Raw genomic sequence first — 17,187 nt, 5'->3', positions numbered from 1 at the left:
TGAGGTAGTGGAAGGTGTCCTTGCACATGGCAGGGCTTGGAGCTTGGAGGAGCTTTATGGTTCCTTCTGGCTCCAGCCATTCTGGGATTCTGTGATCCTGTGATTTTATTATATGAATTAATATCGAAGCTGCTCTCAGCCCCCAGAACACAGGCACGAGGGCGTTCATTGATCACCTAAATGAGGAGGATGGAGCAGGCATTGATTGTGTTGCATCATCCCCTGGCTCTCTCCAGCCCCACTCCCACTCCTGCTCTTCCCTTTGACTGCAGCCTCATTCCAGGCCTTGGGGGGTGAGCAATTAATGGCATCAGCAACGCACCTCCCTTCCAGATGGCCAGCCTGGCTTTAACAGACATTTCTCCCTTTTTTCTTCTCTGCTCCTGAAAAATGAGCGCGGATCCAAACCTCAATCCCGGCTTGTGGGAAATCATTTCATTCCTGAAATATAAAGACAATCTCTGCAGATTAAAATGATGGAACAGCTGGGAAGCGACAGAACAAAGTGACAGAGGGAGGGGGAAATGGCCCATCTCCTCCCATCCCCCCACCCAAGGTAAAATTATGTCTTAAGAGGAAAACAGACTAAAAATAATGCATTTTTCTAGGGTAATAATCTGGCCAGCAGCTTGGTAGTGTGCTGCTCTTAGGGACTGGGACACGCTCTTGGAGGTGACAACAAGGGATTTGTCCTGGTGAGGGCTCTCCTGGCAGAGCAGAGCCCCCTGATCGATGCCAGCAGTTCCCTGGAGTCCACCCAAATGTGCAAACTGATGCTGGGATGAGGGAGGTCCCTCTGTTTGGCACAACTCCAGTGTCACCCTCAGCATCCCCCACCAGGCAGGTGCCCCTGCTCCTGCTGCTCACCCCGAGCTGGCAGCTCAGGAGCCTCAACAGCTTTTTGAAGTGATGATTTTTGCTTTTCACACCAATCTGCAGGCTCTCCTAAGCGCTTTCCCATGGAGAACCCATGGAAAATTAATTTTAACCCACAATGAGCTGGCACAGCCTTGCTGAGAAATAGGCTGGGAGCCCCGGGCGCTCTGCAGATGTCCCATTGCCAGCAGCGTGGTCACGTTCTGGCTGTCAGTCTGGCTGGAAAGAGGGGCAGGGAGAAGGACCAGCACCCCTGGCTGTGTCCTTGGGTGCTGGCCTGAGCCTCGTGTGGGCTCAAGAGCAGGTTTCAGATGTGGCTGGTCCTGGGAGCTCCGCTCACTCCGGATTTCGCTGCGAGCATCCATTAACAATAAGAGACTGGAAGTCAGGACCGATTTTTTCCAGCTGGGTTAGATGGGTCAGCTCCCACGGAGCCTCCCTGTCTGAGGAACTAAGAGCAAACAGTTCCTGACGAGCAGAACCGCCGGGCCAAGGCAAGTAGGTGAAAACAAGCCGGGCAGCGCCTCGGATCCCGCCCCTCGTGGCGGGGATGCTCGCTCAGCTCGGGCTCTGCAGCCTCTTGCAGCCCGGGTTTTACAGGGAAGGAGCACAAGGCAAAGGCAAAGACCCCTAGAGAGGTTCTGCAGCTCTCCCATCCCCTCAGCTTTTCCTGGAGAGGCCGGTGGCCCACCTGGAGGCAGAGCCGGGGGGACAATCAGAGGGTGCAGCGAGCTGGGAAATGATGCTCCGAGGTGGTTGATTTCCCCATTTGCCTTTCCTCGGGCAGCTGAACCGTTCCTCATCCCTGAAATATATTCAAGTGAGGATGAGTCATCCTTCCTGCCAGGACTCTAACCTGCCGTAATGAGATGTAAATCCTTGCATGACCTATTATATTAGCTTATGCTATATCACACATCTCCACGGATTAGACGGCAGCGAGATGAGACGTCCCCCCGCCGCAGCCGCAGACAAGACGGTGGAAGTTAAGAGGATCCTCTCTCAGCGTTGACACCTGATTTAAATTGGAAGCAAGCAGCTCCCTCTGCCATGCTGAGAGGGATCATTCCAGCTCTTCTTTCCAGGTAACTGGCTCCAAAGGCACAGTTACCACAGCCCGGGCTCCAGAGGATGCTCCAAATGCCCGGGAGCAGCCGGTCCCGTGGATTGTAGAGGGGAAGGCTCGGTGACCTCGACCTGCGGGGCCATGGCAATAAGGCCATCAGAAGGCCTGATCCTTGTCGGCCTGAAATGCAGGGAACATGGGCGTTTTTAACCTTTGGAGACCCCATAGGAGTAGGTGAGGGAATCCTGGAAAGCCGCGTGTGTGCGCTGGAGCCGCCACGGGAGGGAAATGAGAAGGCGTTTCCAAAGCAAGCAGGCAGCCCGATGCTGCTGCTGCTGCTGCTGCTGCTGCTGCTGCTGCTGCTGCTGCTGCTGCTGCTGCGGGGAAGTCAGGCCGGCACTTGGCAGCTGATTGTCACCTCTGCTGATGGGGACAGGCACCGCCACCTCAGGAGCTGCCGCGCTCGGCGCTGACCCCGGGCGCAGGGCAGGGTCACCTTCGCTCAGGCCAGCTGGGATGGGACAGGGACACCCTGCTGTGCCCCTCGGGCACGGGGACATCAATCCAGAGAGTCCCGCTGCTGTTGGGGAACACCAGCTCGCAGGAGATTGGGGGAAAATATCCTGAAGGTCTTGAGAAAAACATCCCTTCAGTGGGATCCCCACTAGAGATCCTTTAGGGGGATCAAAGTGCTGCCATGTCACTGACAAGGGAATGAAGAAATTTTAGGTTAAGGGTGTGGTAAATTACCAAATGAAATTATTTCTGTCATTTACTCAACTGCATAAAGCTGGAATTTGCCTTGGCTGAGGAAGAGGGACTGCAGCTCAGCTTGTCATGGAAGTGAAACCAAAGATTTCCCTGACCTAGGGAGGCATTCCCATGGAAAGCCTCCCCACTCCTATAGAACCAAGCCTGACATCATCTCCACAGGATCAAAAAAATCATCCTTGCCCTGGGAGAGCCCCTGGGAGCCCCTGAGTGCTGCTGGGAAGGGAAGCCAGGAGTGGGGGATGCTGCTGGGCTGTGCCCTCAATTCCCTCGGAATTCCCTGTTCTCATCTTTGTGTCACTGAGCATGGGGTTGCCCAGAGTCACCATCGTGGGGTTTGGGGTGGGAATGGTCCTGTCATCCAGAACATTCATCCTGAGGGACAGGGATTTGGGGTGGGAATGGTTTTATAATCCAGAACATCCATGCCCAGGGATGGGGGTTTTGGGGTGGGAATAGTTACACAGAACAAAGAGCCCTGGTCCCAAGGGATGGGGATTGGGGGGGGAATGGTCCTGTCATCCAGAACATCCATCCCCAGGGATGGGGTTTTAGGGTGGGAATGGTCACACAGGACACACAGCCCTGGTCCCAAGGGATGGGGTTTTAGGGTGGCAATGGTCACACAGGACACAGAGCCCTGGTCCCAAGGGATGGGGTTTTAGGGTGGGAATGGTCACACAGGACACACAGCCCTGGTCCCAAGGGATGGGGTTTTAGGGTGGGAATGGTCACACAGGACACAGAGCCCTGGTCCCAAGGGATGGGGTTTTAGGGTGGGAACTGTCCTATCCCACGGGACACACAGCCCCTCCCCAGAGCACAGAGAAGTTTTGGGGTGCCCCGAGTGCTTTGGCAAAGGAGGAGGAGAAGCAGCTCCCGGCAGAGCAGCGGCTGCAATTCCCGCCGGGAGCAGGGGGACTGTGCGAGGTGAGGAAGAGGAGGGAGGTGCTGGGGGCGGCGGGGGGCGGCTCCCACGGCGGTGTCTGCAGCCGAGCCGTGACACAAATGAGGCCGGACAGACATACAGAGCATGTAAACAGGCACATGGGGAGAGCATGTGCTGCTCCGTGCCGCTGGTGGAGAGCGAGCCCCGAGCAAAGGCGCTCGCACACACGGCCGCGCACACACGCAGCATTCCCACGGGGGATCTTCCCAGCCTTGCCTTCATTCCTGGAGTGCCCAGAAGAGAAAAAAAAAAATTAAAAAAAAAAAGCACCAAAAAAAAAAATAGAACGAGAAAGAGAGAGAGAGAGAGGGGGAGAGGTGAACGGCACGGAACGGTGATGGGAATGGCTTTGTACATCACGCTAAAAATAGTCCTTGTGATAAAGTCGATCGCGGAGGGGGAGGGATGCCAGGGGTCGGGAAGCCCGTGCTCCGAGGATGGAGAGGAAGGGCCGTAATTAGAGCTGCTAATTAGCCTCAAGCAGCAATGAGAGAGTCGCTTGTGGGGGGCTCATTGCACCCCCTCTACTCGGGATGGAGGCTCTGCCACCCGGGGGAATGAGGAGCCCGCTGGAATTGGGTCCTTTGAGGGGATTTTGGGGTGTTTAGGATGAGGAAGGCTCTCTGCAGCTGGAATTGGGTCCTTTGAGGGGATTTTGGGGTGTTTAGGGTGAGGAAGGCTCTGCAGCTGGAACTGGGGTCCTTTGAGGGGATTTTGGGGTGTTTAGGATGAGGAAGGCTCTCTGCAGCTGGAATTGGGTCCTTTGAGGGGATTTTGGGGTGTTTAGGATGAGGAAGGCTCTCTGCAGCTGGAACTGGGGTCCTTTGAGGGGATTTTGGGGTGTTTAGGATGAGGAAGGCTCTCTGCAGCTGGAACTGGGGTCCTTTGAGGGGATTTTGGGGTGTTTAGGGTGAGGAAGGCTCTCTGCAGCTGGAATTGGGGTCCTTTGAGGGGATTTTGGGGTGTTTAGGGTGAGGAAGGCTCTCTGCAGCTGGAATTGGGGTCCTGTGGAGGGATTTTGGGGTGTTTAGGGTGAGGAAGGCTCTCTGCAGCTCTGTGGGTAAAGGGGAGAAGGCAGGCAGGGTGTGGGGACATGGGAAAGGGCCAAAGCTGGTGGAAGGAGCCCTAATGTATATATAAAAAAGTATATATTCCCTAATGGAGAAGAGAGAGGATCTGCAGGGAGAGGGGGGAGCCAGGAAAGGATAATTTGGCTCAGGAATCCGTGTGGGGTGCAGGTGATGGGTAAGGATGGAAAAGCAAAGGATGTGTGACTTTGGAGACGGCTCTTTCCACACCCCAAACAAACCCCAGCTCTCCCCAGCCCTGTCCTGATCCATCTGGAATCCTGAGCTGGGATCCCACTGAGTGGGGTGGAGAGGAGATTTTCCAGCTGGATTTTCCAGAGCTTTTTTAAAGCCCCGTGTTCCTGTTCCCTCTGCCGTGTTCCCTCCTGGCACAGCAGGGAGAGGGCCCCGTGTGCCATGGGAATAACGCCCTGCACGGTGATGATTCAGCCGGGAATTTGAGGCAGGATGGGAGCTGACACTGCCGGGCCCTGTGCCCGACTCGGTGCCCGAGGGAGGAGGAGGAGGAGGAGGAGCAGGAGGAAGGGGACGTGACGTGAGCCAGCACAGAGAGCCCCGGGGTGTCACTCGGCCTGTCCCCTCTGCCCACGCTGCTGCTGATGGACAGAGCCCCAAAATCCCTTGGGACAAATCCCTGGAGGGATCCAGGAGGAGCAGCTCCAGGCCCGAGTGAGAGAGACCCAGAGGCTCCGTGTGAGGAAACTGAGGCACGGTGGTGACAGGAGGGGCAGGACCTTGGCAAATCAGGGTTAAATTCCCTGATTTGTAGAGAAGAACACAATTTCTTCCAGCAGATCTCTCAGCATCCTTCAACTACATCCCAGAGGATGCTGAGGCACCAAACACCACCCCTGAGACCAGGCACAGCCTCAGAAATGGGAAGTGTGGTGCCATTTGGAGGAAAATCAAAAATTGAAATAATTGAAGATCTCAATAATTTTGGGGTGAATTTCCTCCCCTTTTTTGACAGTAGCTGGCAGTAACCCAGGGCAAGGGGACGGGAGGGGACACAGTGGGGGACAGGAGCAGAGCCCTCCCTGCTGTCTCCCATCACGTGAAGGTTCTGGGTATTTCTCTCCATTCCCAAAGCCGTTTCTTGCAGGCTTTGCCTGTAAATGACTTTAATCTTCATAAGCCCAAAAAGTAAAGCTGCTTATCGGGCTGGGCCCTGCTGGAGCACTGGCAGGAACGGGGGGGGGGACGTGGACAAGAGGAGGGGGGTCAGTCCAGGGGAGAGGAAACCCCACGGAGCTCCATCACATCCCTCATCCCTATCCCATCCCCTTCTGACACCCCGAGGTCTCAGGGAAGGGCGTCAGCAGCACATCTCCCCTCTGCAGGCTCCATCCCACACCCCTGAGCTCTGCCCGTGTCCCACCACTCCTTTTTTTCCCCTTTAACCCCGCTCCAAGAGGAATCTCGGTCTCGATCCCGGCCCGAAGCAGGTGGAGAGCTCCCGCCCGGGGCTTGCCAAGCCGGCAGCCGGCGTTTAACGCTGAATAATTCCCTGCGGAGGAGCGGAACTATTCTAAACCTGCCAGACGCCACCTCCACCCGGCTCCCTCCGGGGATTCCAACTGTGGGGACGGGGCCCGGGACATCGGGGTCTCACCTGCACAGGTGGGATAAGCAGGGAAGGCAGCGACGTTCAGGAATCAGCCCCAAACTGCTCCCCAAGAGCATCAGAAAGTAAAAAGTGAAGCCTGGACTAAAGGGGAGCTTTGGCATCACTTCATCCCTGTCACAGCCAGCTTTCACAGGCAGGATGCAGCCAAGTGCTGCCCAGGCTGCTCATCCTCACTGATTTGGGGAGGAGATGGGGGGTCCACCCCCACTTTTTCCCCTGCCAGGGGACCCCGAGAGCCGCTGGCAACAGAGGGGGGCCGAGGCCGGGTGTGCCGCGTCCGTATGGAATGGTTTTTTATTACAGTTTTTAATCTCACAGTCGGTAGCATTACATGAGAATAAAGCACTGGACAGGACTGGAAAAAAAGGCCTCTGGAGACAGCATGCAAACATTGCAACGAGTTTAAAGCAAAACAACCCAAAAAAGAAAAAGCGTCTGGCGGGGACGCGGCTGCGCTCTCCCGACCGGGCGGCGAGTCCAGCGTCTCCCCATCAACCATCACTTCTGTCGCTGGGGGTTTCCTTTTCATGTGTCCGTTTCATTGGTTTATTTATTATTATTCTCCTTTGAACAACCTTCTTCTCTCTTTTTTTTTCCTTTTTTTTTTTTTTTTTCTTCTTTTAATTACATTAAAAAATAAGATTCGTACTTTAGTAAAATGCCCAACGCTCAGCTGGGCCCTTGCTCGAAATAATAAAAAAACAACGACAAAAAAAAAAAAAAAAGAAACCCAAAACAATAAACGCTCCCCCCAAAACCGAGAAAATAACAAAAATACCCCACAAAAATAAAAAACAAAACCAGCGTGGGAGACAAAAATGAAAACAAAAAACCCAAACCTGGAAAATAAAAAAAACAAAAAACTGACAGATTTGGAAATTTGGAAGCAACCGGGGGGAATTGGAGGGGGGCACCACACCCCCGGGGCTCCCTCCTGGTGCCGTGGTGGGGCAGGGGGGCTGAGCACACCCTGGTTCCCCCCCTCAGCGTGGGTCCCCTGCGGCTGTGGGGTGGCAGAGCCCCCCCTCACAGGTAGAGCTCCTTCTCTTTGATATGCACTAGCTGTTCACGGAGCTGGTGGAAGGATGGCCGGTGGCCGGGGTCCAGCGTCCAGCACTTCTTCATCACCTCGTAGACGACGGCCGGACACCCGTCCGGAGCATCCATCTTGTAGCCCTTCTCCACGCGGGGCACCACGTCCTTCAGGGGCTGTGGGGAATTTGGGGTGTCAGGGAGGGGCTCTCCCCAAAAATCTGGGCTCAGCTTCCCCCCCCAGGATCCAGCCCCTGGGGGTGCTCATCACTCACAATTCTCGGATAAGGCACTCGCCCGAAGGAGTAGATTTCCCAGAGGAGGATCCCGAAGCTCCACACGTCCGACTTGGTGGAGAATTTCTGCAGGGAGAGAAGCAGGCTCAGGCAGGGGTGTGGGATCTACAGCTCCACAGAAGATTGTGGACTTTGGGTGTGGGAATCAGTAGTGTTGGAGAATTCTTTTGTTGGATAATAGTTTAAGAAAAATATGGGGCTCAATCGAAAGTTATGCTTCTGCCTTTTTGCTTTTGCTTGCTTTTAGCCATGCAGATTTGCCAACCTAAAACAAATGTTTGGGTGACTTCAGCTAATGCTTCAGGTTTAGGTACCATATGTTTGTCCAACGTGGCCCCCAAGAAATCATTTTCCACCTGTTTGGTTGGTGTGCCAGTAGATGTTTGGCCAATCCCAAAAGATATTCAAAAAGCTGTATCAGGCATGATATTATAGGACCATCCCCAAATAATTTTTGGATGCATGGGAAGAGTGGGCTCCTCACCTTCCCAAGGCATCTTTTGAGCCTCAAGAATTAGAGATCCTTGGGTCTATGTACATGACCTATTAGGTCAAATTTATTTATACAAAAAAAGATGGATCTTTATAAAAGATGTTACTCCCTTTCACAGCATATTTAAAAATCAGACCTCATGGTGTAACTATACTTCTTTAATTCAATCTGCATTTACTATTTCCTTCCAATTACCTGGTGGAATGTTTTTCATTTGTGGAGACAGGCTTGGCCTGCTATCCCAGCACACATCACAGGACAAAGGGTGGCAAGGGATCTTCCCCACCCTCAGGGCAGCTGCTTTGGGGGTCAGACAGTGCCAAGTGGCCCCTCCTGTCCACTCTGGGACAACCTGGGATGTTCCCCCTTCCTGCAGCTTCCACCACACCCAAGCTCCCCCTCTGCTCTGCTCACCCACCTTTTCTCTAAGTGCTTCTGGTGCTGTCCACTTGACAGGCAGCTTGCCTGTGTCCTGTGTGGAGGAGGCTTCCTTGGTGAGCCCAAAGTCGCTGACCTTGGCGATGTTGTCCTCCGAGACCAGCACGTTCCTGGCCGCCAGGTCCCGGTGCACGAAGTTGTTGGCTTCCAGGTACTCCATGGCTTCACAGACATCTCTGGGAGGGGTGGGAGGCAGAAGGGGGTTGGCAGGGTGGCCCCAAAGCATGGGTGGGGCAGGTCAGGGAGGTGGGCACGGCCTTGCCTGGTACTTACAAGGAGAACTTGAGCAGACAGTCTGCCCCAAGCACCGACCGCCCGCGCGACCGCAGGTAGTCTACTAGGCTGCCCTGGAGGCAGGATGGACACAGAGAGGGGGTCAGCAGGGCCAGCAGCCCACCTGCTGCCCCCTCCCTTGTGGGGCAGGACAAGGGGATGACACCCCTCCCTTGTAGGACAGGATCAGGGCAGATGTCCCTTTAATATGGGGCAGGACCCAGGGATGACATCCCTTAAAGATGGGGCAGGATCTGGAGATGATGTCCCTTTAAGATGGGGCAGGAACCAGGAATGATGTCCCTCCCTCATGGGGCAGAACCCAGGGATGATGTCCCTTTAGGATGGGGCAGGACCCAGGAATGATGTCCCTTTAGGATGGGGCAGGACCCAGGAATGATGTCCCTTTAAGATGGGGTAGGACCAGGGGAGATGTCCCTCCCTCATGGGGCAGGACCAAGGAAGATGTCCCTTCAAGATGGAGCAGGACCAAGGCAGATGTCCGTTAAACGAGGGGCAGGACACAAGGATGATGTCCCTCCCCAAGGGGCAGATCTGGGGATGTCAACCCCTGCTGGGAGCCAGCAATGGGACAAGGGACATGCCACCTGCAGCCCCCACTGTGCCCCCTGGCATGACCCAGCTGTGCCAGGGTGAAGCCCCAGGAGCGTGGGAAGGACAAGGGGACAGAGGGGGAGGGCAGGTGGCAGGGGGGGGGTCTCACCTTGGCCATGTACTCGGTGACGATGTAAAGGCCACTCTTCTCCTCCACAATCACCCCCAGCAGCTGCACCAGGTTGCTGTGTCGGAGCTGCCTGCGCAGCACAAGAGGGCTCAGGGCAGGGGTTTGGGGACAACAGCGGTGTCAGGGGCCACCCAGCGCTGCTGACAGGGACAGAGGTGCCCCCTCCCTCACGCTGTCCCCCCAGTGAGGGTGACACTCACGTCATGACGGACGCCTCTGCCAGGAAGGCCTGCGCTGTGGCGTCGTTTTTAATGCACTTCACGGCGACTTTGTTCCCCCGGTAGTCCCCCAGCATCACGTCTGCAGGCCAGGAGAGACGGGCACAGGAGGCACTGGGAAGCATCCCAACCTCCTGGGGCCCCACAGCACCCTGGGGGGAGCTGCACAGGAGCCCCCCCACCACCATTCAGGGCCACCACGGGCTGGGGACAGTGGGCTCACCTCCGAATTCCCCTTTGCCAATGATCTGTAGCAACTTGAGGTCCTTCATGTTGAGGGCCCAGCCGCCTGCATGGGGGGAGAAGGGGGAGTGAGGGGGTGCTGGGGGGTGCCCAGGGGCAGGGGAGGGGGCACCACGGCCACTCACTGCGGGAGAACTCGTCCTGTGCTGCCACCGTGCCCTCCATCAGCTTGGGTTTGATGAGGCGGGTGCAGAGCCCGTCTGCGTCTGTGGTGTAATGCTGGGGGGACACAGTGGGGCGTGGGTGACACCCCGGCACGGTGGGGGGGGTGACACCCAGTGGTGCCGGGCTCTGAGGTCCCACCAGGTGGCAGCACGAGGCCACGGACAGGCCTGGTGGCAGCCGAGAGCCCTTGTCCCTCCTCCTCCTCCTCCTCCCTCTGTCCCCAGCATCCCCACCCCAGCAGAAAGGAAGAGCACCCACCGCCCCCCAGCCCTGCAACCCCACAAGCTCTGATGTCCATAGGGGATTCCAGCGGTGGATTCTCACCTCCACCAGCTGCATGAGGTTCTCAAAGTAGACCTCCTCGTCGATGCTGAGCTTGCTGGAGGAGTAGATGATGCGGTAGTGCTCCACCTTGCCCTCGCAGCTGACGCACAGTGTGTAGTCCCCGGGGTAGTTGGTGCTCTCCCGCACCAGGAACAGCCCCGTCTCGGGGGGGTACAGCAGCCTCTCCGCCTGCTCCCGTGTGATCTTCCCGTGGAACCACCTGCAGGGCCATGCAGGGCGGGGTCAGGGCTGCCTGCACCCCTGTGGGGCTGTGGTTGGGTGTGCAGCAGCTTTTGGCCCTGCCTGCGTGGGGACGGTGCTCCTCACTGTCACCGTGCTGCTCCTCGCTGTCCCCACCCACGCCGTGACACAGCTCCCTCCATGGTGTCCTGCTCCCCTCCTCCGGGCCCCAGCTGGGATTCTGTCCCTCTGCACGCTCCCAGGAGGTTCCTCCTCCAGCCTGGGAGTCACTGGCAGCTCCGGGATGCAGCAGGAACATCAAACCTGCCTGTCTCCCATTCCTCCTGTACAGACCCCATTCCAATCTTCCCTCTTCCTCCCAGCAGCCTTTACCAAACCCTAGGTTAGGTAAAACTAGGTAAACCTGACCCTAGGTTAGCCTAACCCTAACCCGAGCCTTGGGTACAAAACAACCCCAATTTAAAACACAACCCAACTATCGAATCACCTTCCCAGCCATGCAGGCAGCTCTCAAAACACCCAGAGCTCTCCCCAGCAGCAGCAAATCCCAATCCCAAATCCACGCTGCTGCCCCTTGTGCCCTGTGAGGAATATCCCTTCTGCTGGGCCACAGGGATGCTGCAGCCCCAGAGCCCTGGCTGGGTACTCACGGCATGAGGCTGAGCTTGATGCCAGCTTTGACCCCTTCCCGCTTCTGGACGTAGTTAGCAGGAATGATGCCCTCCCTGCCCACCTTGTTCTTCGCCTTGTACCAGTTGGGATCCTGTGGGGACAGCAGGATGTCACAACGAGCCCACGGCCCCTGCATCCCACCCGAGGAGCCCTCTGGGGGTTCCCCTTGCTGGCTGCAGGAAGGATGGGATGAGCAGGGCATTGGGGTCGGTGCTGGGACCACCAAACCCCAGTGCTGGCCCCACAGGGCTCACTGTGATCCCCCTCCTGACCTGCCAAGCATCCCAGAGCGCCCCCAAACCCAGAGCCCCTCTTTTCCTTCCCTGGAGAGGAGCCCAGCCCTGCTGCCTCTCCCATCCCTCCTCCACCTCCCGGGAGGCACTCGCCTTTTGGAGAAACCTTAACTAACGAGGCCATGAATTAATTAACCAAGCTCCCGGCCAGATTCACACCCAGCCAGCGGGACTGGCAGGACCAGGGGCTGCCACTGGCACGTGTCAGGGGGTGCAGGGACAGGGACAAGGGACAGCTCACCTTGGTGACAGCGACGATGGTGAGGACGTCTCCTTTGCTGAAGGGCAGGTCCTGCTCGGCGGTACCGTGGAAGTTGTACTTGGCGATACATTCTGTACCGGATGGCCACACGGCCTGGCAGGAGCAGGGAGTGCCATCAGAGCCCTGCCCGAGCGTGCCACCCACCCCTGGCACCCCCTGACCCTCGGGGACTCTCCTCACAGATGGGAACCCAAAGGGAGCCTATTTAAACCAACTGTCCCCACGTCCCTCCCGAGCGCTGGGGCTACCTCTGGATGGCTCCATGGATGGATGAGCCAGCCTTATGGACGGCTCCATGCCCTCCTCTCCTCACCCAGAGCTTACCTGCATCCCTGACATCTTCTCAGGAGGTTGGGGGAGCGACTCTCACAGGGGGGACACGTCACTTGGTACCATGAGACCTGTGTGGGGGGAAAGGATGGCTGAGAAGGGGGCACGGCGGGAACAGGGCACAGCTGAGAATGGGGCACGGCAGGTATGAGGTGGGAGGAGGATGCAGCTCTCCCCCAAGGATGCTCTCAGGCCAGGTGAGCATCTCTTCTCCCTCCAAGAACAGGTCCTGCGTCCAAAATATCCCCAAACTGAGGTGGAAGGGGGAGCTCCAGGCCGGCTCAGCCCCTGCAGTCGGGGTGGGAGCAGCTGCTCACCCAGATTAGGAGGCATTTGCACGGATCCAGCTTCTTAAGAACTGAGTTTTTGAGTGCAGCATCTGCACCAAGGAAAAGTCCAGTGCAGTGTGGAGATGCCCAGAGAAGGAAAGGGAACAGAGATGACCTCCAGAAGTCCATCCCACTCCTCTCCCAGGCTACACAGCCAGAGCCCTGCTCACCCTGGTGACCCACACATGGAAACATCCAGCCCTGAGAGCTTCCCAGGCCTGAGATCCAAAAGAAATAAACCAAAACTGCTCCCTGCAGCATGAAAACCACTGGGACTGTGGAACGTGCAGCTCCTGAAGCCCAGGGGGATGTGCTGCCCGGGGGTGCTGTGCTCTGGGACGGGTGTGTGGGAGGGAGGGGAACAAACCCAGCTTTATTCCCACCGCTCCAGCCCCCGGCATGGGATGAAGTCACCGGCCCCACAATCAAACCAGGCTTTCTTGGGCTTGGGCGCTGGGGTCGTGCCAGCCTGGGGGGCACAAGGGGGGGACACAGACAGAGCAACCCCAAAACCCCACCCAAATATTGCTGAATTCATCCCCTCCCCTGGGGTCACCGCCGGCAGCGCTGCCGTGGCGTCAGTGAGGGCTGGGAGTATTTTGGGAAGGAGGAAGTGAAACAAGGGGCAAGCAGGAGGAAGGAGATAAGGGGCAGAGCTGCGGGAGGAAGAGCTCAGTGAGAACGTGGCCCTGTTTCCACCACGTGCCCACAGCCTTCCGGAAAAGGCGTCACGCTGCTCCCCAGCACCTCTGTCACCTTCCCCAGCACGGGGACACGGCACACGGCCCTCTGCTTTTGGCAGAAATCGAGGCTGGGGTGTTCACCCCAAAAAACACAGTCTGGGGACCTGAGGGGTTCCCATCACCACAGTGCTGGGTGGGTTTCTTTGCCAGCCAGCCCGGGGAAAGCTGGAGATGGCACCCAAACCCAGCCTGGTGGCACCTTGGGGACACTGCCAGGAGCGCCAGGACCCAGAGGAGGGCAGAGCCCGGCAGTTCTGGGCTGGGGAGCACCAGCTGGGGTCCACAGTGGATCCACAACTGTGAACAGCCCCCCAGCTCCAAGCCCCTGCTGTTCCAAGCTGATTTTTGCTTAAATTTTGAATTTACACCTGGCATGGAACAAAAATTTCAGGCAGGGGTCTGGATCCCACCGGTCTGAAACGCAGCACCAGAAATCCAGGGAATAAACTCCACTCTCTAGGCCGTGGAGGGATTTAGCTGAAGCCTGGAAGGAGGTTTAAGGAGGGGATTTCCCATGGCTGGGGCTTTCAGCCCTGTTCCCCATGCAGGGTCCCGTGGGACAGCAAGCACAGGCTGTTGCTCAAGGAGAGCTCCAGCCCAAAGCCCTGAGTCAGCGCTTCCCACCGGCCAGGCCTTAGTTCCAAACAGCCCAAAATCAGCAGGATGGAGGTTTCCACCAGCTGGAAAACCCTGGAGCCAGTGCAAGGGATGCCCAAAGGTTCACCCCATGTTTCCCACCCCGTGCAGGAGCTGAATCCTCCCAGTCCCATAGGCCGCTTGTTTGGGCTTTCAGCTCACGGATGTCACCAGCATTTATATTTGATAAATGCAGCGAGGATACAAAATTCATAGCCTGCCCTCATAAAGAGAATTTTTTTTTCCCTGCTAAAGAGGAAACTGCCTGAGCAAACCCCATCAAGAACACGCTGCAGCCAGCCCAGGCTTTTTTATCTTCTCAGATCATGGATATTCATGGCACAGGACTGTGGCATTGTTATAATTACACACCATAAATCTGCCTTTCAGTTTTAAAGAGGGAGGTGGTTCCAACACCAGCGGCTGCCCCTCGGCCCGACACAGGCCTTCCTCCTCTGAGCCTCATTCTCTTTTTAATCGTCACCTAATTTCTGCCTCAAAGCCGAGACTTTCCGAGGAAGAGGAGGAGGAAACCGCACGGGGCAGCTGCCAAAGCAGCCCCCCGAAGGCCCCATGTGACAGCCAGCGGTTCCTGCCCGTGTCACCCGGGCCAGCCCCGGCCCCGCGCCCGCATCCGCCCGCCCCGCGCATCCCTCGGGATGCTGGGCTGGGAGAAGGACCTGGAGATGCTGCCCGAGGGGATCCACAGCTTCAAAGCAGCATCCTGTGCCTGCCGGGAAACCACGGGCATCGCCCCTGCTCTCCTCCAGGAGGATGTGCAGCAGCACATGAAAGAAATTAATAATCATTAAAAAAATTAGCCAGGGAGCAGCCTGGCGGATTGGGCAGAGCTGAGTGCTGGGTTTGGCTGTTCCCAGCCCTGCCAGACCAGGGTTTGTTCCTTCTGCAAGCTCCCCACTCCCAAACTGAGGCTCAGGATGTGCTCAGGTGAACCAAAACCCAGCTCCCCTGTTTGCCCAGCGGGGCATCCTGGGTGCAGGAGCCCCAGGGATGGATCTCGTCCCCCAGGTCCATCCCCACGGCCCTGCTCCTGCATGTCCCGGTGGGAAGGCCAGCCTGGCAGCCAGGAGCCAGGCAGGGCAGGTACAGCCAACACCTCTGAGAACCCAAAGGGCACTGGGGAATGAGCTGGGGACAGCATTTCTCTCATTAATCAAAATAAAACCCTGTCGTGCCAGACCCACGGGCAGGCTGGGAGAGGAGTTTGGGACCTCCACAGAGGAGCACCATCACCACGGGGTGGGCAGGGTGAAGGATGCTGCATCTCAGTTTCAAACCCAAGCAGGGGAGGGGGCAGCACCTGCCCAGCACCAGGATGGCTCTGTTGAAATGAAGTTTGATGGCACAGAAGCCTCATTCCCAACGGGAACAGGTGTGTGGGAGCCACCCACACCCACCCCCTCCTGTGCATCCAGCTCCCAATGAAGTCCTTTAAACTTCAAAAAACAACCAAAGAAAAAAATTCTCAAACCCACCCCAAACTAGACAACATCCTCCCTGCCTCTGAAAGATGTTATCTGCTGTTATTACAACGAACACCTACGATTACTCTAATCGAAAGAAAAATGTTCCTCCTTCATCTCACCCGCCAGCTCGCAGCGTTGCGGTGCTGCTCCCCCAAACCAGCCCCGGCCGGGTGCCCTCCTGCAAAAAAGGGGGGGAAGGAGCTTCTTTTTCAGGGGTTTTGAAATTCTTTTAGAAGAGAAAGAGAGGATGCTGCTGGTCAGAGAGCTGGAGGTACCTGGGGGACAGGTGGAGGCCTGGAGAGAAGCTGCTCCCAGCCCCGCATTGCAAAGAGGATTTCCTGGTCCTCCTTTACCCTACAAAAACCTCACCAGGGTGACTTTCCACCAGAAATCACCCCAGTGTCCCCTTCTCAGGTGCTGTCACCTGGGGACGGGGACAGGATGTGGAGTGGGGCACGGAAGGGTTTTTTTGGCAAACGCCTGCTCAAAACCGAAAAGCTGGGGGCAGACAGCTGTCAAAGAGCAAACAGGCACCCCAAAACTCCCCAAAACTCCCTGCCTTTGCAGGGGGTTACCACGAGGGAGGATGGGGATGCTCCCAAAACCTCCCGCATCCCTCCGGGGACCTCTCGGGACACTCCCTGCCTCGCCAGGATGGGGCCGTGCTCCTGCGTGGGTCCAGTGGGAACAAACCCCTGTCCCGGGAGGAAGGCTTCCATCCTCTTCCTCCTCCCTCTCCCCAGCCCTCACACCTCCCATTCGCCTTTTTTTAATTTTTTTTTTTTTTTTTGGGACTTTTTGATTTTTCGGGGGGGACTTTTTTCTTTTTTCCGCCCGATGGCACAACCCCTTTCGCTCTCGCTAAACAGCCGCGGCTATAAATAACCCGCCGCCGCCTTGTTGCCCGAAAAAAAACCCCAAAAACCAAAACAAAAAACCAACAAAAAACCCCAAAAACCCATCAAAAAACAACAACAAAAAAAAAAGCCCCAAATTTTCAAACATTCAACCCAACCAGGCGCCGCCAACCCCTCCGAGCAGCCGGGCTGAGCCCGCGGGCCTTTGTACGGGATGGGGATGCAGCGGCAGGGGGAGGTGGTACCCCCGGCGGGCTCGGACCCCCGCAGCATCCCTCGCTGTGCCGGCGGTCGCTCTCCGTCCCCTCGCAGGACGGGAAGGGGGTGCGGGGTCCCCGGGGACTGCGGCGGGGCGGGAGCGGCCGTGCGGGGTCACCGGGGGTCAGGCGGGGCCGGACCCGCGCCCCCCCCCGGCCCATTGTCCGCGCCCCGCTGGCTGCCCGCTCCCAGCACCGCCGTCACTCACTCACCTCCGTGCGGGCAGGGGCTCAGCCCGCCGCCGGCTGCTCCATGCGGCGCCGCCGGGGCCTCCGGGCTCGGCTGGGCCGGCGGGGGGGCGCGGGGGGGGCGGAAGGGGCGGGGGAAGCCGGAGCCGCCGCCGCCGGAGCGCGGCGGGGCCCAGCGCGGCGGGCGCGGGGGGCGCGGGGGGCGCGGGGCGGGCGGGGCGCGGGGGGTCCCGGGGCGGCGGGGCCGGAGGGACGGACCGAGGGAGGGAGGGAAGGAAGGAGGGACGGAGGGAGCGGCGCCCGGAACCGGAGCGCCCCGAGCGCAGC

The 17,187-nt window shown here is 57.7% G+C and overlaps 1 protein-coding gene across 1 annotated transcript; it reads right to left on the bottom strand.

The window, feature by feature from the left end:
• Positions 1-6,646: 6,646 nt before the first annotated feature.
• On the bottom strand, positions 6,647-16,989 carry CSK (C-terminal Src kinase). The gene is made up of 13 exons (XM_036389938.2): positions 16,885-16,989; positions 12,357-12,433; positions 12,012-12,125; positions 11,456-11,568; positions 10,605-10,824; positions 10,241-10,334; positions 10,096-10,161; positions 9,855-9,954; positions 9,634-9,724; positions 8,910-8,983; positions 8,617-8,812; positions 7,685-7,771; positions 6,647-7,586 (listed from the first exon to the last, which is right to left on the bottom strand). Exons 2-13 carry the CDS (start codon positions 12,369-12,371, stop codon positions 7,404-7,406), a joined length of 1,353 nt encoding a protein of 450 aa, XP_036245831.1. The 5' UTR covers positions 12,372-12,433; positions 16,885-16,989; the 3' UTR covers positions 6,647-7,403.
• Between the last annotated feature and the right edge of the window lie 198 nt (positions 16,990-17,187).

The sequence above is a fragment of the Molothrus ater genome, chromosome 13, assembly GCF_012460135.2.
Source record: "Molothrus ater isolate BHLD 08-10-18 breed brown headed cowbird chromosome 13, BPBGC_Mater_1.1, whole genome shotgun sequence".
Classification (NCBI taxonomy): domain Eukaryota; kingdom Metazoa; phylum Chordata; class Aves; order Passeriformes; family Icteridae; genus Molothrus; species Molothrus ater.
The sequence above is the reverse complement of the archived record's forward strand: the minus strand, read 5'-3'. Positions and strand labels throughout refer to the sequence as shown.